At 33.5% G+C, this 23,094-nt stretch overlaps 2 protein-coding genes across 2 annotated transcripts; both read left to right on the top strand.

Annotated features, from left to right (window-relative positions):
* Positions 1-1,297: 1,297 nt before the first annotated feature.
* On the top strand, positions 1,298-8,176 carry LOC112707512 (DNA topoisomerase 2). The gene is made up of 18 exons (XM_025759265.3): positions 1,298-2,005; positions 2,560-2,852; positions 2,950-3,016; positions 3,113-3,383; positions 3,466-3,665; positions 3,876-4,085; positions 4,171-4,284; positions 4,378-4,488; positions 4,577-4,741; positions 4,840-5,181; positions 5,286-5,419; positions 5,513-5,861; positions 5,965-6,151; positions 6,245-6,294; positions 6,384-6,824; positions 6,905-7,082; positions 7,175-7,318; positions 7,411-8,176. Exons 1-18 carry the CDS (start codon positions 1,430-1,432, stop codon positions 8,046-8,048), a joined length of 4,470 nt encoding a protein of 1,489 aa, XP_025615050.1. The 5' UTR covers positions 1,298-1,429; the 3' UTR covers positions 8,049-8,176.
* Positions 8,177-16,975: 8,799 nt separating this feature from the next.
* Positions 16,976-20,759, top strand: LOC112707511 (cation/H(+) antiporter 28). Its single transcript, XM_025759263.3, has 3 exons — positions 16,976-17,851; positions 17,937-19,550; positions 19,979-20,759. The coding sequence occupies exons 1-3, from the start codon at positions 17,681-17,683 to the stop codon at positions 20,585-20,587; spliced, it is 2,394 nt and encodes a 797-aa protein (XP_025615048.1). The 5' UTR covers positions 16,976-17,680; the 3' UTR covers positions 20,588-20,759.
* Positions 20,760-23,094: the final 2,335 nt, after the last annotated feature.

Genomic DNA, 23,094 nt, shown 5'->3' with positions numbered 1-23,094 from the left:
ATCCAATCCAATCCAAACTACTTGAAATTGGATCGAATCAGATTTTTTTTTTAAAAATCATCCAATCCAAACCGCACCGCAAGTAAAATCAGTATTCGTATCGAATGAGTTTTTGTCTCCATGTCATGATATCACTCATCTCAAATCGAACCGGTCGGTTTGACTGAAAAACCAGTGAACTAGACTTTCAACCGATCCGATCCAGTCAAAATAAGTAAGAATCGATCAAAATCGTTGAAAACCGTCCGAAATCGGTAAAAATCGGTTCAACATAACCGTTCGAGAGAAAATTTTAAAATTGATAAAGAAGTGGTTTAAACATGGGTCTTCTCTATGCCCGATACTCTCTTTACCACTAAACTATATTATTCTTTGATATTTTTAAATGTTAATTATTAATTATACAGTAAAAACGTACAATAATTTTTTAGATATTATTTTAATTTTATACTCACTTATATTTAAATTAATTATATTTATTATTCATAATTATTAATTTAAATATAATTAAATATGTATAAATAAAAAATATCAAATATTTTTATTAATTACATTATAACTTTTTCTTTATAATTGTATGATATTTATTAATAGTATTTTTTTAATAAATATATGTAGTATATAATGATATAAACTGCTAATGAATTATAGCTCAAATGATATAGTCTTTTCATACTCATCTAAGAGGTTGCGCGTTCGAGTCTTCCTATCTTTGATAAAAAAAATATAATGATATAAACTAATGAGTTAGTTATTAAAATAAAAAATAATTACTTTCATATAAAAATAAAATTAAAAAATCTTTATTATAAAAAAATACTAGAATATATATTTATTTAATAATAACCAAATTATAACTTATTGATTATAATTTGTTGAAACTTGATTGTTTTTAAAATATTAGTGAAGATATATTTATTTTAAATTTTAATTTTAGGTTTTTAACTACTTTATATTTTTTATTTACGTAAGATCGGTTCTGTCGATTTAACCTATAATTTATTGGTTGAACCAATAAACTAATAAACCAATAACTTGACCAGTTTAATTACTAGTTCGATTCTGACAACTATATGCTATATACTAAAAAGTAAAATTTAATCACCAAAATACTAAAAAGTATTAAAAGATTTAATACAAAATTCAAACAAATCCCATTCGTTAGATTCCTGTAACCCGAATCTCAACCATCAAATTTCACATTCCCGCTCAAAGCTCCTCCACTTTCAAATTCAAATTTCAAACACACTCACTCGACCGTTAGCCGAAACCCAAGTTCATTAAAATGCACGAGGTCTCACTCTGCACTGCACCTTCCTGATAGTTCTCTACTTTCTCTTCAACCCTTTCACCCCTAACCAAAAAGACACCATCTCCGTGTCTTCCTTTCCCTTCTCCTTTTCATTTTTGCTTCATTTCCTTCCTCACCATGGAAACCCAGAAGAAACGCCCTCTTCATACCAGCACTGCCGTGAACATCCCAACGTCAACCGCACCGGCACCGGGGAAGACCATCGAAGAAATGTACCAGAAGAAGACCCAGCTCGAGCACATCCTTCTCCGGCCCGACACCTATGTGGGTTCAATCGAGAAACACACGCAGACCCTGTGGGTCTACAATGACATCAACAATGAAATGGTGTATCGTCCTGTGACCTACGTCCCGGGGCTCTATAAGATCTTTGACGAGATTCTCGTTAATGCTGCCGACAACAAGCAGCGAGATCCCTCGATGGACTCGCTGAAGGTGGTGATTGATCCCGAGCGGGGCCTCATCTCTGTTTTCAACAACGGAGATGGCGTCCCCGTCGAGATCCACCAGGAGGAGAAGGTGTATGTGCCCGAACTGATCTTCGGGCACTTGCTGACCAGCAGTAACTATGATGACAACGTCAAGAAGACCACTGGAGGCCGTAACGGATACGGCGCAAAGCTCACGAACATCTTCTCTACAGAGTTTGTCATCGAGACTGCTGATGGGAAGCGCCAGAAGAAGTACAAGCAGGTATTGGATTCTTGCAAGATTTTTATTTTATTTTATTTTTTACCTTTCTTTTTCCTTGATTGGTTTTGGTTCTGTAAATGTTTCTGTTCTTGTTAAAGTTCTTGGATTGTGAATTTTCCTTTTGTTTTGTATGTGTGAATTTGTGATCGACTTTTGAGGATTGTTTTTGAGATCGGAGTCGTTCTTAGAATGTCTACATTTCCACAATGTCAGCTTGTTTTATTTAATTATTTTTTTGGACTTATGTTCTATGTGATTTATGAATTTGTCTACTTAATTTTGATAATGCTGAACCCTAACTTTTATCTGCGTGTATGAAGTGAATTTGTGAATTTTGGATCTTCATATGTTTTGTTTTCCCTGCATATATGGAGCTTTAGAACTGAACTGAGAGTTTAGTTTATTCAGCATATCATCCTCTTTGTTAAATTTTTTCCTCTTCTTTTAAAACCTTTTTCGTGTTTGTTGAAATTTCATGTTCAGTGTACATTTATGAAGCTGAATGTAGATATTTTGAGGGCTATGCTTATTGTACTGCTTGGTTGTTGCTATAGGTGTTTTCAGACAACATGGGAAAAAAGTCTGATCCCGTGATTACCAAATGCAAAGAAGGTGAGAACTGGACCAAGGTAACCTTTAAGCCAGACTTGGAAAAGTTCAAGATGGCGGAGCTTGAAGAAGATGTTGTAGTTTTGATGAAAAAACGGGTGGTTGACATGGCCGGCTGCCTTGGAAAGACTGTTAAGGTTGAACTCAATGGCAAGGCAATTAAACTGAAATCCTTCCGCGATTATGCCGATCTTTACCTGAAATCCGCAGAGAAATCCAAACCAGCACCCCTTCCTAGGTTTGTCTCTCTTTATTGAAGTTTGGTTTTGGGGGAATTATCTAATATTCTTGAGAAATTTTCTGTACTAATTAATTTTCATGTTCATTGTTATTAGGAGCTTTGCTAAAATTGGTGATAGATGGGAGATTTGTGTGAGTCTAAGTGATGGGCAGTTTCAACAGGTAATTTACAAAGCAGAATTATAAGTACCTTGAGGAGAGGTAATTGTTGTTGTTTTTGTTATTCTCTCTAACATGACTTGAATTTGTTATAAACAGGTCAGCTTTGTTAATTCCATTGCTACAATCAAGGGTGGGACTCACGTTGACTATATCACCAATCAGATCACAAGCTATGTGATGAGCAAAGTGAATAAGAAGAAAAAGGATGCCAATGTCAAAGCACACAATGTGAAGAATCATTTGTGGGTTTTTGTCAATGCCCTTATTGACAACCCTGCTTTTGATTCCCAAACTAAAGAAACCCTGACAACTAGGCAAGCAAGTTTTGGTTCTAAATGTGATGTTCCGGAATCAATGCTGAAGGAAGGTTTGTCATGCTTACAATATTTTTTGCCTGTAAGGGAGTAAAATGAAATGTTGCTTTTACTTACACTTTCAAACCTTTGCAGTTTCAAATTCCGGAATAGTGGACATCCTCTTATCATGGGCAGATTTTAAACAAAGCAAAGATCTGAAGAAGTCAGATGGAACAAAGACACAAAGGATTCGTGGGATTGTGAAGCTTGAAGACGCCAATGAAGCTGGAGGAAGAAACTCTGATAAATGTACCCTGATACTAACAGAGGGAGATTCTGCCAAGGCACTTGCAGTAAGTTCTTGGCTATGCAAGCATTAGTGAAATCAATTTAAATTTTTTTATGTCTATACTTCAAAAATCTGAATTGAAAAAGTTTAATATCTGTTGTAATTTGTAACCATAAAGATGGTGTGATGTGGCGGCTATGCTGTTTGTTAACAGTGAAATATTTTCATAACAAGTTTTATTCAAGATTCCTGACATCATATGTTATGTACGAAGATGGCAGGTCTCTCTGTTGTCGGCCGAGACCATTATGGTGTGTTTCCGTTGAGAGGAAAATTGCTGAATGTACGGGAAGCCAGCAGCAAACAGATTCTTGAGAATGAAGAGATTCAAAATATAAAGAAGATTCTTGGATTGCAGCAAAACAAAGAATACTCAAGTGTCAAGTCTTTGAGATATGGTCATTTAATGATTATGGCTGATCAGGTGAGCTATTTAAACAGCATAGTCCACTAAAACATTCTCTTGTGAATTTTTATTCAGCAAGATTTAACTGTTTGAAATTGTTCAGGATTATGATGGTTCCCACATCAAAGGGCTACTGATCAACTTCATTCATTCATTCTGGCCATCACTGCTGAAAGTTCCTTCTTTTATGGTTGAATTCACCACTCCCATAATAAGGGTTAGTATTATTAAGTATTTAAGTTTATATACTATTTTATTGAACTTCCTCTTCAACATCATACTCATACATTTCTTTTGCTTGTCTACACAGGCTTTTCATTCAAATGGGACAAAATTATCATTTTATTCCATGCCTGAGTATGAATCATGGAGAGAAAACTTGGGGAACAATGCAACTGGTTGGAAGATAAAGTACTATAAGGTTTGTTGGTGTAACTGGTAACCATAGATGAACTCACTAGATTTTGAATTTACCATTCTGAACTCTTTCTTGTTTTTGGTCTCTCTAGGGTCTGGGTACAAGTACTCCTCAAGAAGGGAGAGAGTACTTCAGAGATCTTGATAAGCATAGAAAGGACTTTGTTTGGGATGATGACCAGGATGGAATTGCAATAGAATTGGCATTCAGCAAGAAAAAAACTGAAGATAGGAAAACCTGGATTCGAAATTTCGAGGTGTGCGAATAATTTGCACTTTAGTAGTCTTAGATCTTTAATTCTTGGAACTGATATATGTTAATAATTGAAATTCTTGGTCTTCTATGCTGTTGCAGCCTGGCACTTGCCGCGATCATATGATGAAACGTATCAACTACAGAGACTTTGTCAACAAAGAGCTGATACTGTTCTCCAGGGCAGATCTTCAAAGGTCCATTCCCTCGATGGTTGATGGCCTCAAGCCTGGACAAAGGAAGATTCTTTTCTGCTCATTTAAGAAAAAGTTGTTCAAAGAAATAAAAGTGGGCCAATTTATTGGTTATGTATCTGAGCACTCTGCTTATCACCATGGTGAGCAAAGTCTTGCTAGCACAATAATTGGAATGGCACAGGATTTCGTGGGCAGCAACAACATCAATCTTCTTAAACCGAATGGTCAATTCGGTACTCGTAACTTGGTGAGATGATCCTGTCTATGACTTTGAAACCTGTCACTTTGTACATTGTCAACACTACATCTTTTTATATAAGTGTGTGCTTTTTACAACTTTAAATTTTCCAGGGAGGCAAAGATCATGCAAGTGCTAGATACATCTACACTGAATTGAATCCTATTACTCGCTGCCTCTTTCATGAGGATGACGACAAGCTTCTTGAATACTTGAATGAGGATGGGAGGTCAATTGAACCGAGCTGGTAACTAATTATGCTTTTTGGACAATCTTGTCTCCTGTTTCAACAATCCGATATGCCTAGAACTTATTCAAATTCTCTTTTCTGGTCACACAGGTACATACCAATTATCCCATTGGTCCTTGTCAATGGTAGTGAAGGTATTGGAACAGGCTGGAGTTCTTACATTCCCAATTATAATCCTAGGGAAATTATTGCCAATGTTAGGCGAATGTTGAGTGGCGAAGCAATGCTGCCAATGGATCCATGGTATAGAGGATTCCATGGAGTCATTGAGAAAAGTGCCAAGGAAGGTGGCTATATAGTCAATGGTATGATAGAGGAAATAGATGAGCAAGTTTTCAGGATCACAGAGTTGCCTATTCGTCGATGGACTCAAGATTATAAGCAGTTCCTTGAATCTGTAACTGATGGATCACCTAACGTCAAGGATCCTCTCATCGAGGTAACTGGCCTAAACACCTTATAACAAGTTGTGCAGCGGGTTAAATTGTATCATTTTTTACGGAAACTGAAACATGGTATTTTCTCTCTTGCTCTCTCTGCAGGATTTCAGACAGAATGGTGATGATGCAATTGTAGACATAGAAGTCAGATTGAAGCTTGACAAAATAGCAATGATCATGCAAGAGGGTCTACTTAAAAAATTTAAATTGACCAGCACTATCAGCACAAGTAACATGCATCTTTTTGATGCAGAAGGGAAAATTAAGAAATATGACACCCCGGAACAAGGTATATTAGTACTTAGAGAAGTTTTATTTATTTATTTATTTATGATCATATGGGTCTTCATATTCACTGTTTTATGTCATGTGTGTTATACAGTCCTTGAAGAGTTCTTTCCACTTCGGCTAGAGTATTATGGGAAAAGAAAGGTGAGTTATTGTGGTAAATCCGAACGGTTCATTGATTTTTCTTGAGTTTGAGTTAGAACTAAAATCAATTTGATTGTTATGCTTTGCAGCAACATATACTGAACAATCTCGAACGGCTTTTGTTGATACTGGACAACAAAGTCAGGTTCATATTAGGGGTGGTGAATGGAGAAATTATTGTGAGCAACAGGAAAAAGGCTGATTTGTTGATGGAGCTGCAGCAGAAAGGTTTCACTCCCATGCCAAGGAAGGGAAAATCTGCAGAACCTCAAGTTGCCGGGGCAAATGATGACATTTCAGAAGAGCAAGATGATGACACCACCAGAGAGGAAACTGCCACTGTTGAAGGAGCAAAACGCGGCGACTATGAATATCTGTTGTCCTTGCCCATTGGAAGTTTAACGATTGAAAGTGTTCAGAAGCTGCTGGCTGAAAAGGATGAAAAGGAAAAGGAGTTTGAGATTTTGAAGGCAACACCACCAACATCTATGTGGATGAAGGATCTTGATGAGCTTGAGAAGAAACTTGATGTAGGCATTATTAATTAACATCCTATTTTGTTTAGTTTATATTTGAATATTTGGTTTTAATAACATTGTCTGTATATCAGGAAATGGAGAGCAAAGCTGCTGAGGAACAACAAAAGAGGTCAAGTCAAGGAAACAGAAAGACATCTAATCGCGGTATTTCAGCAGCGGCAGCAGCAAAGAAGCCGCCACAGCCACGAAAGAATACTAAGAAGGCGAAAAATGTTGAGCCAGAGAATGATAATTCTTCAATGGAAATTGGTAAGAATTTAGAACTGTTAAGTAATATATTTTGAATTTTCGATGTCCATGTGATGTGACTTAATTTTCTCCAAATGTGTGTGCATGATCAGAGAACCATGTTGAAGTTGCTAAACCAAAAGGCAGACCAAAGAAAGCTCCTGCTAAGAAGGTTGTCGATGAAGATGAAATTCTATCTCTTCAAGAACGCCTAGCTGCATATAACTTCGGAGCATCTAGTGATCAATCATCAGCAGGTAAAAATGATCAGAGATGATGTTTCTTAAACCTCTTGAATTTCGTCTTGGGTTAGTTAGTATTAATTCTGTTTTTGGTTCCACCACCACAGCCATGGAAGCTGAAGTGCCCCCCGAGGCACCTGCTGCGAGGAAAGGCAAAACGGCGGGTCGTGCCAAAAAGAAATCGTCAAGTACCATACTGTTGGACTCTTCAGACAGCGATAATGTGGAAGACGAAGATGACGAGGATGATGACTTTGAAATTCTGGACCAGGCTGCCTCCGAAGCAGGGAAAAAGAAGGGAGGGAGAAAGCCTGCAGCTCAGAAGGCAGCGAAGGCACCTGCAGCCACCAAGAGAAACTTAGGCAGCAAGCGATCTCAGAAACTATCGACTGAAATGCTGAAGCCGGCGGAGGAGGAGACATCGCCGGAGAAGAAAGTTAGGAGGATGAGGCCATCCCCGTTTAACAAAAAAAGCGGCTCCCTGCTTGGCCGGCTTGCTGAGAAAGATCAAAACGCGAGTGAAGACTTGTCCGGTTCGGCTTCCTCAAACTCTCCTAGCACTACGGGGGAGGAGGTGGTTGAGGTTGCGCCGGTAGCGGCAAGAGCGAGGCCTCAGAGGGCCAATCGTACACAAGCAAGATACGTGGTGAGTGAATCGGAGAGCAATGATGATGATGATGGTGATGACAAGGATGAATCTGACGAACATGCTTCGGATTTCTCTGATTTTGAAGATGAAGATTAGTGATGAGTGAAGCACGTGTAGCTTGATTTTAAGAATTCACAATGTAAACTTGATTTGTCTCTGCAACCCGGTTGTAAATTATGGATTTTACTTTTATTTTTTTCTAAAATGATTTTTTAGTAGATAAATTGTGGATTTTACTTTTTTTTTTTTTCTAAAAGTACATTTAGCTTTTTCTGGATAATTTGTTTTCATTTTATTTCTTGTTTTATTTTCATTAGCTATAAAAGGAAGTGAATCAAATAAAAATGTCTAAAATATTCTTAAAAAAAATATTTTTTAGTAATTAAAATTCAACACATAATTGATTAAATGGTATTATTTTTTTTAGACAAATTAATGACTTGCTAACACAAGTTGTACTAGAGTCTAGATAGATGAGGGTATCTCTTCCGGGTTTGATACATGGAAATGGAATTTGTTTATCTAAGGAATTAGTCATTAGATTTTCGGATAGATATCCTAGTACAAACCAAAAACAAATTAATAATAAAAAAATGGTGAATTGAATCTTAAACGATTTAAATTAATATTATTCTTTATATAAAATGATTACAATATTTTTATTATAAAAATAATTAAAATATTTTTATTATATATATATTTTTTAAAAATTTTAAATCCTTACTTTATAACAATAGAGAAATAATAGGTTCTAATTTAGTAAATTAATATATATAATAAAAATATTTTAATTATTTTTTATAAAAAATAATATTAATTTAAATTAATTTAAAATTTAATTTATTATTTTTTTGATTAAATTAATTTTTTTAATTTAATTTTGATAATAATAATATAGTTTAATCATCGATTATATGTATTAAATTTTAACTATTAAAAAATATTTTTAAAAAAAATATTTTAGATGTCTTTATGATTCCCTTTAATAATGTATAAATGTACATGAGTGTGTTCCAAGCTTTTGACGCGTGTCTGTAGTCCACAGTAAGTCCTCGACAGCGGTGAGAAGTCATTTTTTAGAGTTGCTTTTGTGATGTATTGATGATCAGTGTGGATAATCGCATGTTTATAGTGGATGGCTTAATTATTTTGTGAAATGGGTTTAATGGGCCAACTGCTATTTCGGTGAATTTGGGCACGGAATAGGGGCTATTTTTTTTTGGTGGATACTACAATGAAGATCTTATAATTGTCTTCATGTGAATATATTTCTTTTTGACCATTGGATGATGGATTGAATGGTTAGATTTTGATATTTATAAAAGTGTTATTTTTGTTTAAAGTGTGGCTAAATAAATAAACCACACTTTTAACCAAAGCATCTTCATGAGAAGATATTTTTGCCATCTTCATTGTAGTATCCACCTTTTTTTTTCGGTTGTTATCACGGATTGGGAAGCCAAGAAGAAAGCACGGTTATTTATTTAGAGTACGCATGGCAATAAAAACAATGTGTGGAATTGATAGCTGCATTAAAAGGGTATTTTTGCAGCCGAAACCTAACTTAAATAGTAAAATCATATGTCTCGTAATATGCTGCACTTGGTTTTAAATCTTGGCAAATGTAAATTTATCTGATAAAAAAAAAATTTGAGTAGAATTTTAAAAATAAAATAAAAACCATTAAACACTTTACTGTTAACATTGTTATTATCGTGACATAATTTTTTCGATTAAAAATACTATTTGTACATTACAATTAATTATTAATATATTTGTGTATAAAAATATGTATGGTTTAATTTATTTTTAATATGTATTTATATTATAACATATATTTTATACTGACGGCTGATTTTGATAGCTGATTTTAGTGTATGTGTAACATTACTTTTTTCAATAATTATTAATTGCAAAGCATAGATGAACACATTAATACAATGAATCAATCTAGACATGGATAAACAGGAAAAAAAAAGTTAATACTTAATACAAATCATAAACCACAAAATCTTCTGTTAATGATTAACACCAAGAAGCAAGTTGTTAAACACTTTGCAATAAACAACGTTTATGGTGTGATTTGATACTCTACCTTTGTTATCCATGATCAAGACCTTTAGTCCTGAGCAATTATTTACTCTGGATAGCATAATATATAACTGACCATGTATAAATACGGGTTTAGGAAGATAAATACCAACAATTGATAAGGTTTGTCTTTATAATTTATTTATCGTCATAGCAAAACATAATATAATTGAAAATCGTCTCCTTGTAAACTTTATCGGTAATGTTTCATGATGATTAGGAACCATATTTATTCAGAGAATAAAAATAACTTGACCAATATTACAACTAGTTAATATCGCGCATTTAATAATATGATCACCAAGTCGTTTAACTTATAATCTTATCCCATTGCACAAACCAATTGATTGATCAATATTACGCAAAAGCATAATTAGAACACCAATCTTAAGAATTAATTTATGTTGTGGAATACCAGAATAATTTAAGAAATTCAACATCTATGTACTCATTATGTATAATTTAGATTCCATATTAACATCCTCATTAAAGATTGAGTCACAACATAAATAAAACTTCTCATTTCCAGGGAGAAATGACATGATATGCCTATTAACTTCTGTCACAACGTCAAGAATGGGAGCTAAGATACTCCTGTTTTTAAAATACTCAACATTAAAATGTTGAGCAATAGATTAAGATAAACAAACATAACCAAATCTTGCAACGAAGGAGAATCATAAGGTAAGAGAAAACTGTCTGGTATCCTCACCAATGATTCACCATCAATATTATCTCCAACTAAACCATCGCCTAACTGAAGCAACCATTTAGCAAATTTCTCTAAATCTTGAGTGCAACAATTTGAAGTTTCTCTAGGAAGGCTCATGTTGTCCCTTAATTGCAAGACATGGCAAGAATGCAATAGAATGAAGAATTAATGCATGCGTGTACAATATCCTCCTAAGAACCATGTACAATATTTGGTGAAAGTCACCACCAAGAACAACAACTTTGTGCCACCAAATGGAACATCGGGATTAAAGCCATCAGTAAAACGAAGAACATCCCTCAAGCACTTGTCTAATGTTTCATAGCAAAATTTATTTAACATAGGTGTTTCATCCCATATAATTGATTTTGCAGATGAAATAAGATGTGCCAAAGGTAAACCTTGTCTAATATTGCAAATTGAATCTTGGTTAATACTTAAAAGAACTTTGAATCGCGAGTGAGCAGTTCGTCCATTAGATAACAACGTCGCAATACTACTTGATGCAACATTCAAAACAATTTGACCTTTCGCTCTAATTAAAGCAGATAATGAATTCTAAAGAAAAGTCTTTCTAGTTTTATCGTATCCATAAACAAAGAACAATCCACTCATATTGTTGCAAACCGCACAATATTGTGTCATATGCAGTCCTCTAGTAAGGATTTAATTGGTTAACAAAATCAATAGACATCCTCGTCTCTATTGAAGTTGAGCTCATCAAGAAGCAGAGAGTCATGAAGGTCAATTTTATTAAATTAATCAGGAACTGGCATATCAACAAATTCTTCAAGAGATCTACCATTGTTCGACAGCAACTTCTCAAGTAAAAGCTGAATATCTACACCCAAAAAATGAAAAAGATGTTAATGTTAATAGCACAAAATTCAATAACATAACGATCAAAAGATAAAAAGCAGAAGCATAACCAAATATAATTTGTTATCATGTTCGTGTTAACGTGGATACCTTTGTATGTAGTTCAATTGGTTGTCGTACATGGATCCTCGTATTCTGTCGAGAGTGCCTATGTAATTCCTTGGCCACCCACATGGAGATTTTTACACTGCGGTTGTGCCGCTAATATTTTTCAGGTGGATTGAGATTCTTAACATCGACAGAGTCTTGCGTCAATTTGGGGGAAAACAAGGACCGCCTAACCCTCCGTTGAAATATCTTCGCAGCGGGTTATATGACTCTTCCCAATCACCATAAATTTTAGCAATTGCCTTATGCTTTGCGTGCCAAACCTTCTTGTAAGAAACCTTGTACCTGTATGCTAACTCTACTGATCCTTGCAACACCTTTATGCAAATAGTCGCATCTGCATGAACCATGAAAAATATATGCTGGCAAATGACATTGCTATCAAGTTGAGCATGATCTTGCGACATCGAGCTTGCCAAACAACTTTGAGGCCCTTCATATTTTTGAATAACCCAAAATCTGGAAGACCTCGTCTTTGCAACCTGTATTGTCCAACGATAATGGTCCCCAAACTGCTTGCATCGACATACATACCAAGTTTGATATGACTCTACCACCTCCTATATACTCCTATATACATACCAAGTTTGTACTTCTATAGATGTTGCAGTTCTTGATAGCAAGCATAGCTGTTTCTCTATTGAGAAAGTTCAATCTAATCTCCAACTCCATCTCACCCGACAAAGCATAGTTGCTAGATCTGTCTTCCGCGGTAGTCGAGTTCATCGCTACATGATTTAAAGACAGATAGTGGCCTGGAGTACCGCTGGATACAGCACTACCCCCCACCATACCAACTGATTTAGCACGAATTGGAACATCCTTCTTGCGATAAAGCGGTTGGGTTGCGGGAACAACTTTTGCTTCTTCACTGCTGTCATCTTTAATGTCATCTTCATTAGACGTGGCTGCCAACCCATTTGTAATACCTTCTAGGTATGCAACACGGTTGGAGGGGATGGACGTGCATGGTGATTTTCTATATTCTGTTCTGACATCACAAAGGCGTTAGAGGCGGGACTACAGGCTCTACCAATTTCCTGAAAGGGCATGAAATCTGCTGATCCAAAATTTCTAAGCTGCTCCACATTATTAGATCTAGAGGAGCTTCCGTCAACATCTTGAACATTCACACATAGTTCTAACGAATAGATACTTCCAATGCTACGATGATAAGAAAACATCATTGAAACATGTTGGTCAGATTTAATTTGCATTTTATGATACGCAAATGATTTGGCAAATGCAACTAGCATTCTGTAAGTTAACTTCATGATTTTCTTCTTTCCAACCATACCGGTATTCATGAGAGTCAAAATTTTTAGCTCTTGCAACGATGTTTGTAGCGGGATCATTATCCAAAGTGGATCATCACAAACAAATGTAATACCTTCAGATGTATGAGAAATTTCTTCATTTGGATATACGATGACATAGACATTTTCAGAAGGCATAGGCACAACAAAATTACTAACTGCCATATTTGATATACAAAGTGAAGTGATGGAAGAAAGATTGTGAAGGCGAAAGAGGGATTGTGAAGGCGGAATACACCGTATAAAAAGTGTGAATTCCAGGTATAGTAGCACACTGGTTGCCACAACAATTTATATAGCAAAATCCAGAACCCATTTTGCGTGCGATACACCTAACTTGCTCTATTTCGCGTATAGTACCCATGATTTGGAGGTCATTTCGTGTCTGCCCCCCTTGACTTGCTCATTTTGTGGGCACCAATGGTGTCTCGGCTCCAATGCCCCAATTCGTATTTATCAGGGGAGAAATGACTCTGCCATGTCAGCCTCATTTCGTGGCTGCCAACCTTAATATAGAGGCAAAATCTAATTTGTGGACACCAAACTTGAAATGGTCATGCGTATTTTCAGAACACTTTTGATTTTTACGTATTTCGAAAATAAATATATTTATTTTATTTTTTTCTTATTTCATTATCAATTTTCTTCGATTACTCACTTGCAATATTAGGATTTTTGTTAATTTCTTATTCTCCTTAGTTGTTTCTCCAATTTTTAGCTTTATTTTTACATTTCATATTTTTCTATTTTTAATTCAAATATTTATTTTAATAATGCTTTGTAAAGTGTTGGATATGAATGGCTAAACAATTGTGTTAGCTCAAGGTTTCAAGGGATTCATGAAGATGCTTTGAAACTCATTTTATTATAATGCGTCATTATTTTTTTCACTTTCTTTCTTCACCTTTACTTGTATGTTTATATTGAATAATATGGGCATCTAAGTAGAGTAAGCTTATTGTGTGTGATTATTTATGATTATGGATATTTATGCATGATAAATTAATTATTAGGTATATATTTATTGATTAATTATTAGAAAAATGATAATTTAACTTTTTTTATAATATCATTGTAAATATATATTTTTTTTTTGCACTGTATATTTTCATGAATTTAATAAAAAACTGCCATTATTAAAATATGAGTGATAATATTTATTTTCAATTATTATATGTTTAGTGAATGATGAAGGATAACAATTCTTGATTGAAAAGAGAAAGTAGAGAAAATTAATTTTTAGTTAGTTAGTATTAGCCAATTTTAGTGTTTAGGTTATAATTTAGAATTTAGGATTAAATATTTATAAATTAGGATTTAAAATTTAAGATAAATAAAATAAATTTTAAAAAGTTAACTGATATGATATTTGTTGCAAAAGGTTAGTTACATAGTATTATTTGATTGAAAATTATTAATATAATTGTGCAATCCATGTTTGTTGAATGCCAATTTAGGATTTCTTAAGAATTTTTGAATTATCTCCTTTTTTTTCTTTTCTTTTCTTCTTTACTTGCTTTTCAATCTTGCTTAAAATTGTTTCTTATTTTGTTGAATAAAATCAAAATCTTTTGAAAATCCAATCAACTGTAATACATCCTTTTTAGAGAGGATTCCAATCAACTATAGTACATTCTTTTTTAATTAGAGAGGATTCCAGTTACACTGTGACTACATTAATTATGATATAATTTTTAGTTTGAAAAATTATATTTTAGTGACTAGTAAACACTATTTACGTTTTTTTTTTTTTGATAAGATACATAGTGAAGGTATAAGAAAATAGTGCACAATATTCTCCATTCTAAACAACAGAAAGTAGTTGAAAAAAAAATGTAGTGAAACACAAGCTTTCATTTTTTTTTTTAACCAAAGATAGGAGACTCGAACCCACAACCTCTTAATTGAGTATGGGAAGACTATGCCATTTAAGCTATTACTCATTGGCGAAACACAAGCTTTCATGGCATTTAAGAAAAATGAACTAAAATAATTATATTTTCAAACATGCATAATATAGCAAAAGCAGTTGTAGTAAAATATTATAAACAATTCGTAACAAGTAAAAAATAATAACCGGATATGTTATTATCGGAAATATATATTTTTATTATTTAATTAAACATAAGCCAAATAGGCAAAAGTATAGGGACTCTTTATACACAAAATATCTTTTTTTTCTGGCTTACATATTTTGTTTTTGAAATGTTCTTTCCACGTGGGCCTCTTGTTTGCCTCCTCCACACAATAATGACCTTGTCATTATCCCCTTATCCATGCTATACTCCTATACCATTGTCCCTTTTGGAAAAATAAAAATATCTGATGCAAATTATCTATCAGATTAATGCAACTACTTCATCACACTACCATTTATCTATTTGAGCAAAAAGATCTTTATTAATTACCATGGCAGCTCTTTCTCTTGGGCAATGTTGCCGTATCAAAGAAGCACCAAGCAATGAGCTCATAAACAGGAACAACCCAAGAGTTGTTATTCTACTATCTTGCCAAGGAAGAGGACCTGTCAACAATTCTACTCATGGAGAAAAGAAAGACATAAGAGGAAAGATGACCCTTTTGAAGCTATTCACTGGTTTTGAGAAGCTTGGGAAGAATCTGAAGCAAAATTTGAGTCCACAGCGAAAGGGAGATTGGAAAGACTTGTTGCTTATGAGTTTATCTTTTGCTGTTTATGTGTATATATCTCAAAAGCTAGTTTGTGCCTATTTCGCTTGGACTTCTTTACCCAAGCATATGTGGTAGTTAGTTACATGTGTCAATGAGATCATTTCTTTCTTAATTCTTAATATCCTTTTCCCCCTTTTTCCTTGTTGGCCGTTAACTGAAATATGTTTGATGGGCATATAAACAGAGGAAGGAACTCCATCACTTTACTGGTGTCTTGGTGATGCTGGAAAGGGAACAAAGGATTGAAATTTAATGCAACTCAATTACTCTATTTCTATCTAATTTTATGATGCAACAATAATAGGACGGTTCAATCTCATGTGAACACACTGCTCTAAGAAACTAACAAATTTTTAATCCATTTAATCAGAAAAAATCATTACGTTTAGAAGTTTAAATATCTCCCAATTAAATTATTCTAATGTTTTTTTTACGTCTAAATATGGAAAGAAACAAAACAAAGACTATCTTATATCCGAACGAATGATTTGTTAGAGATCAACACAAAATTCAAACCAAATAACATGATTAGAGTTATTCTTGGCATCATATCGCAGCTCTATTTGCTTCTCGAGACACCCACTCAAGGTGAACAAGCCAAGAACGAGATAAAAGCTCCTGAATCTTGTGAACCAAATCTGTTACTTCAGATGAATACTCACTTGTAAGCTCATACATGATGGGCAGAATGTCAAAGGTAATCTGTTTCACATATAATATCCCTCAAACCGCACTTCCAATCTAAAATCAGCCCCCTCCAAACAGCAAATAATTCACATCTGATGATAGATCATGGAGGAATGCTTCCAGAGTAGCTCGAAATCCAATCTTCCTTAGAATCTCTAATCATACACCCAAATTTCGCTAAATTTGAATTCATATACAATCTTGCATTACAATTAACTTTAAAATTATTGCCTACCGGTAATTTTCAACACAGACAATTTTAAAGAAACATAAAAACATTGTTTCGATTTCTGTAAATCTATAAGTTTTTTGTGGTAATTCTAGCCAATTATTCTATTGTTTAAGTACCGTTATGTTATGACTCATTTTGGAACGTGACACTTGACATCCCACCACGCAATATACCACCTTTACCTATACCAATGTCATTGCATAACCCACTCTTCATCTCACCACTATTGCTCTCATTAATAACATCAACCACACCAATGACCACCATCCCTTCAACCTTCGCTGCTACTACAATCGTCGCTTCTCTCTCCATCCGCTTTTGCCTCTTCCCTTTTCATTGCCACAACCGCACAACCCCATGCCTCCACCATCATAAACCCAACCTTAACTCTATCTTTCAATAAAGTATATATTTTTTTTGCTTTAATTTTTTGAAAATTTTTAAAAATACATTATAAAAATGATTTCATTCTATGTAAAAGCAGTAAATTATATCTCTAGAAATAACACATTAACTATCCCATGAAAAAATTTTATATTTTATAATGTTGTATTTATTATTTTACACATAAAAAGTAATAAAAAAAAATATTTGTCTAAAGAAAATGAAAGTTTAATAGAAAAAAATAGAGACCTTTGTATTTATTAAAGAAAAAGCCTAAATAATTGCTTTCAAAGAGTAATATGGAACAAGAAAAATATTTCTATTTCTGACTTATCCATGTTTTACGGTTTATTACCTTCCTCTTATTGCTCCAAATATTGTATTCCACAATCTTCATATCCTTATTCTCCTTTAAGTGATCCTCTATTGTCTCCTGAGGCTAAGCTATGAACCACACAACAAGTAGCTTGGACGAAGGAAAAAAAAAAAGCTTTGTGGTGAATACTCACTAGCAAAAAAAAAATGAGAAAGAAAAAATATTGTTCGTGTAGATCAAGACTGCAGAGAAAAACAAAATAATGTAGAAAAAGGTATATCTGAGCAAAACGTAAAATTTTAGCTTGTCAACATGGCTTTTGGTTTTCAAGTTTCAACCACTCAATGTGGAGCGAAGCTAGGGACTCTCATATTTGAAGTTGGCAAAAACTTTATGGTATACATTGGTATGATCATCTTATGTAGTGGTTTACATTTTCTACTAAAGCTTTATTCACAACCCCGAATTACTTCTCAGATAATTGTAAGTTTATCTCTACCGCTTTCTCTCTTTGAAACTACCAAATAAAAGAGAAAATTCTTTTAATTATGTTATTCATATATTGCAGGTAGGATTAATTTTGGGAAACATAGGATTCATACGTAATTTACTTACAAAATTTCACAGGACCTTCGGATTCATAATTGATTTTGGTATGATGTGTTACATGTTTGTATTGGGGATAGAAATGGATCCTTTTATACTGTTTAAAAGACCTTCTAGATATGCTCAAGTTGCTTATGGTGGCATACTCTCAACATTTATTATAGGATTGTTGATAACTCCAATTACTGGATATTTTCTACACCAACCTAGATTATTAGAATTCACCATCTATCTATGCACACTTCTTTCAAGCTCTGCCTCTCCTGTGTTAACCCGTTTGATAACTCATCTAAAAATAGGAAAGTCAGATATTGGACAACTTGTCATTGGAGCAGGGATGCATTCGGATTTTGTGTGTTCTTTACTCCTTTGTATTGGCTACATTATTTCGCCAATTCCTTTGTACTGTGAAGCTTTGAGAAATGAGCATGCTTTAGAAAATCATAAGAAGATAATTAAGACTCAAATTATCATGGGTTTGGTAGTTTTGGGTCAGATGATGGTTGTATCCCTACTATCACCATTATTTATGAACTGGGTTAATAATGAAAACCCAGAAGGTAAACCCATGAAAGGGTCACACTTGGTGCTATCCCTTGCTTTCATGGTTCTAATGTGTGCTACCTCCCCTTTGTATGGTTATCATCCAATTTTAAGTGCTTTTGTGACAGGGATTTGCTTACCAAGAGAGGGTAGACTATCAAAATGGGTTATAACCAGAGTAAACTATTTATTAACCATCATATTCCATCCTATCTTTTTCTTGTGGATGGGATATGAAGCCGATTTTCGCAAGTCTGAGCCTTCGAATATAGGAACATGGATAAAATTCTTTGTACTACTAATTGTAAGCATGACTGGAAAAATTGTTGGAACCATAATTTCTGGAGCAATGCTTGGCTTTCATTGGCCTGATTCGGTTGCAATAGGATTGCTCCTTACTATGAAAGGCCATCCTCATATCTATCTAGCTATCAAAGGAAAAACTTGTGATGTAACTATTTCTACATGCATTGGGATGATAATTGCAAGCTTTGTGACAATTGTGCAAGCCCCATATGTTGTAGCAAATATAATCAAGAGAGCAAGAAAACGGACACGTACTCATCAGATGGCTCTTCAACTTCTTGATCAGTCAAATGAGCTAAGGATTCTCCTGTTCGTTCATGGACCACACAACATTCCTGCATCCATCAACTTCATGGAGATCTCACGTGGCAACACAGACCCTGGCATTCTAATCTATGTTGCTGACATGATTGAACTTACTGATGAACTTTCGGCCACATTAGAAAGGGATGAAGGGGTTCATATGGCAACTATTAAAGATAAGAAAGTCATGGACATGAGGGACCAAGTGACCAATTCTTTTCAAAGCTATGTAGCCATTGATGGCGATGGAGTTACACTGAAAAGAACTCTGGCACTCTCAACCATCAATAACATGCCGCAAGACATATGTGTTTTAGCAGAAGACTTGATGATTTCTCTTCTCGTACTTCCATTCCATAGGATCCAACGTCAAGATGGAACATTGGATGCTGGTAATCAAGGTTTCAGATATGTCAATAGAAAGGTAATCTCTTATTTATTTAAAAACCTTGTTATGGATTAAAACAAATTCTGATGAACGTACTTTCAAAGACCAAAGTTTACATTTCCATTTCCCTTCAAAAATGAAAACTTGATCTTCCTATGTTATTTGTACCAACAATATTAACTTCAATCCTTTCCAGTGAGAATGGTAGTCCATGTTTTTTGTTCTGAACCCAAATGCATACTACAAACCAAAAAGCCAATTGGTAAATATCTCCACAACTGAAATTGGTAATTGATACACAACTGAAATTGGTAAATCCATCTAAAATTGATATGGACAACATATGTAGATGAGTTTGATTTTCTTTTCAAGTTTTATAGTGAAATTGAGGTCTTGGTGTAATTAATTTTATGCGGTAAGTACTATATTGAGCTCCTGTATTTATAATACCTTTTGTTGAACAGGTACTAAGAAGTGCCCCTTGTTCTGTTGGAATTCTTGTTGATAGAGGCCTTGGAAATATTGAACGAATATCAAGATCTGAAGTAACAATAAATGTGGCAGTTATATTCATTGGAGGAAAAGATGATAGGGAAGCACTCGCTTATGCTAGTCGTGTGTCACAACATCCAGGAGTCAAACTTACAGTAATAAGATTACTAGTAGATACTAATGCTGAGTCTTCTAGATTAGTAGGATATATGGTGGTTAATCCAGAGCAAGAGCAAGAGAGACAAGTAGATGATGAGTATTTTGCACAATTTTATGAAAATCATGTAGTTGGAGGTCACATTTTGTATACGGAGAAGCATCTAGCAAATGCTGCCGAGACCTTTTCTACTCTAAGATCATTAGAAGGATTGTATTCATTGGTGATTGTGGGAAGAGAAGGTGGAGTAAACTCTATATTGACAAGAGGGATGAACGACTGGCAACAGTGTCCAGAATTGGGACCAATAGGAGATGTTTTGTCGGGACCTGATTTCTCCACAACTATGTCTGTGTTGATCATTCAACAACATAGACTTAAAGGAGAATTAGATGGATTGGATGAGGACTTCTCTATCATGTAGGTGTTAGATGAATTGGTAGTGTTCTTAGCTATAAGAAAACAATAAAAAAAATAGATAGGTAGTATAAAATTAGACACAAATTGTAGTAAAGAAATAGAAAAAGGAATAGAGGTAATATGTAAAAAATGATAACATACTATATATTATCCTATTAAAATATTAAAAATTCAAAGGGATGTGAATTTTTTTTTTCTTTTACAATGGTTTTAAAATTACACTGCTTTTCTTTGAGAGATTGAAGTTCAAAAAATTGGATTCATTATTAAATGGGTGCAAATAAAAAAATTCATCAAAGGTTTTAAGATCTCATCAGAATTTATAAAAATATAAGGGTAAATCACTAAAAATGCACTAGAATAACTTTGTCGTTGATAAAAATGTACTCGAATTTTATTATCGACAAAAATACCCTCAAATAATTTAAAAACGTGATAAAAATGTTCAACATTAAATATGTATTATCAAAAAATACTTTAAAGATTGAATTTTAATATAATTTTTTGCAATTATGATTAAGAAAATGAGATATTTTTATCCTTAAATTTTGGTGATTTTTTGCTAAGTATATCTTTTTCTTGTGTTTTTTCGTCAACAACCAATAATATTTTTAAAAATAAAATAAAAATATAAAGATCAAATTTTTATTCCATTTTTTGTGAGTATTTTTTAAATAGTTATTTAAATATTTCAATAAAATTTTGGATCAAATGCATAAGCGATTTGTCAAATATAAAAGTTGTTTGTCAGTTATAAAAAAAATATTTTTTTATTTTTGTTGCGTTTTTAAATTATTTTAGGTATTTTTGTTGATAATAAAATTCAGTGTATTTTTGTCAACGACAAAATTTTCGAGTGTGTTTTTGGTAGTTTACCAAAAATATAATAAAATAATATATTTATAATCTTTATAAACTATTTTGAGAAGGTTAATCAAGAAATTTGTCAATAATTTAATGATATTTTTTAAGTTTTTTATCTATTTTTTATTGGTTCATCAATAACATTTTTTTGTCAAAGTCAAATTTTGGACAGATGAACATTTTCTGATTAACACAATTTGACAAGTCAATTCGATATAGTCTTCATAACACTCTTCAATATATATTGACAGGTTGTTAAAAATTTGACAATATCCACATATTATTTAACCTTTGAACATTTATTGTTAGAGGCATACATATTTTTTTTTTTTTGAAAAAATTATCTTGTTCCAAAATTAGTATCAGCTAACTTATTACACATGTCGTCTTTGCATAAGTTCATACATCTATAATAGATAATAAAAATAAAACTTAAAAGTAGCATACTATATAACTACACATTAGAACTTCAAAAGATTAAAAATATTGAATGTCATCTATTCAAGATATCTTGAAACTTGTTGGCTTGTTGCACTATCTTGAATGTCATTTCTTTTCTTTGAACTAGGATGTTATTCTCTAAAGAGTCTGAACCAATTTGCTATTTGTAATCAATGAAAATCAATTAGTTTGGGTTAATGATCTAAGAGTGGAAAGTGGACTATGGAACCATCAACTATTGGAAGAATTTTTTTTTTCAAGGAGATCTAATCTAGAATTCAGACACTCTCACCAAGTAAAAATGAAGATACAATTTAGTGGGGTGTTAATAAAGCTCCTTCTTTATAAGCAGTTCCCATCCACATCACCAATTTGCCCAAGATTCCAGTTAGAAATAGAATTGGTGACTTACTGTCTATTTCTTTGTAAGGAATCAATTGGAGTCTGAAAACGAAGCACACTGCAATTAATATTCTCTGGAGCTAGCCAAGGTAATTTTCTACAAGTGATGCTGGGATAAGGTCCATGACGATGGTGGCTCTAATCTGTTGGACTATATTAAAGCCTAGGAATAGGTTGATCTTTGAGCAGAACCAAACCTCACTAGAAGTGATTATCGCTGATTCAAGTAACTTTGCCAACAGTTGAGTGTGCTACAAAAGAATAGAGCGTTTTAAGCCACTAGCTTCATCTTTTATTTTCTCCTTCTTATATTGTACTGCTTTTATTGTGACCAGTTGTGTGTTTAAAGTTGGTTGGTGGGAGACTCCCTTTTTCTCTTTTATTGTCTTGTACCATTGGACACTTGTAATTTCTAATTAATGAAATAAAATATTTTAACTTTAGAAAAAAAAAAAAGAAGCTAATCTAAGGTGATAGGAACATATAGTGAATAACTTGATTAATTTCTTGAAATGCTTATGTTCTAGGAAAATACCTGAAATTAAAGTGGTATAGGCCTAGACGTGAGGTTTAAACTCTTTAGAATAAATATTCCGACTTGTTCACCAAAGGGGTAAAACTGTCCGATGTCTTCGAATGGATGATGGTAGGAGGATACCTGTAAAAAATTCTAATGCTTAAGTTAACAAGAGGTTTAGACAAAATTAAGTGAATTGAGGTTGACAAATACTTAAATCTGACCGGATATTTATAGGGGTAGATTAAGATTTGGCATCATTCATGATCTTTGCCACTTGTAATAAT

The sequence above is a fragment of the Arachis hypogaea genome, chromosome 8, assembly GCF_003086295.3.
Source record: "Arachis hypogaea cultivar Tifrunner chromosome 8, arahy.Tifrunner.gnm2.J5K5, whole genome shotgun sequence".
Classification (NCBI taxonomy): domain Eukaryota; kingdom Viridiplantae; phylum Streptophyta; class Magnoliopsida; order Fabales; family Fabaceae; genus Arachis; species Arachis hypogaea.
Note: the sequence above shows the minus strand (reverse complement) of the source record. Positions and strands in the feature narration are given on the sequence as shown.

Bases quoted from the DNA above. Each gene is read 5' to 3' on its own strand.
- LOC112707511 (XM_025759263.3), top strand. From the start codon at position 17,681: ATGGCTTTTGGTTTTCAAGTTTCAACCACTCAATGTGGAGCGAAGCTA. The intron at 17,852-17,936 runs GTAAGTTTATCT...CATATATTGCAG, and splicing joins GAATTACTTCTCAGATAATT to GTAGGATTAATTTTGGGAAA. The intron at 19,551-19,978 runs GTAATCTCTTAT...TTTGTTGAACAG, and splicing joins TCAGATATGTCAATAGAAAG to GTACTAAGAAGTGCCCCTTG.
- LOC112707512 (XM_025759265.3), top strand. From the start codon at position 1,430: ATGGAAACCCAGAAGAAACGCCCTCTTCATACCAGCACTGCCGTGAAC. The intron at 3,384-3,465 runs GTTTGTCATGCT...AAACCTTTGCAG, and splicing joins GGAATCAATGCTGAAGGAAG to TTTCAAATTCCGGAATAGTG. The intron at 4,285-4,377 runs GTTAGTATTATT...TTGTCTACACAG, and splicing joins TCACCACTCCCATAATAAGG to GCTTTTCATTCAAATGGGAC.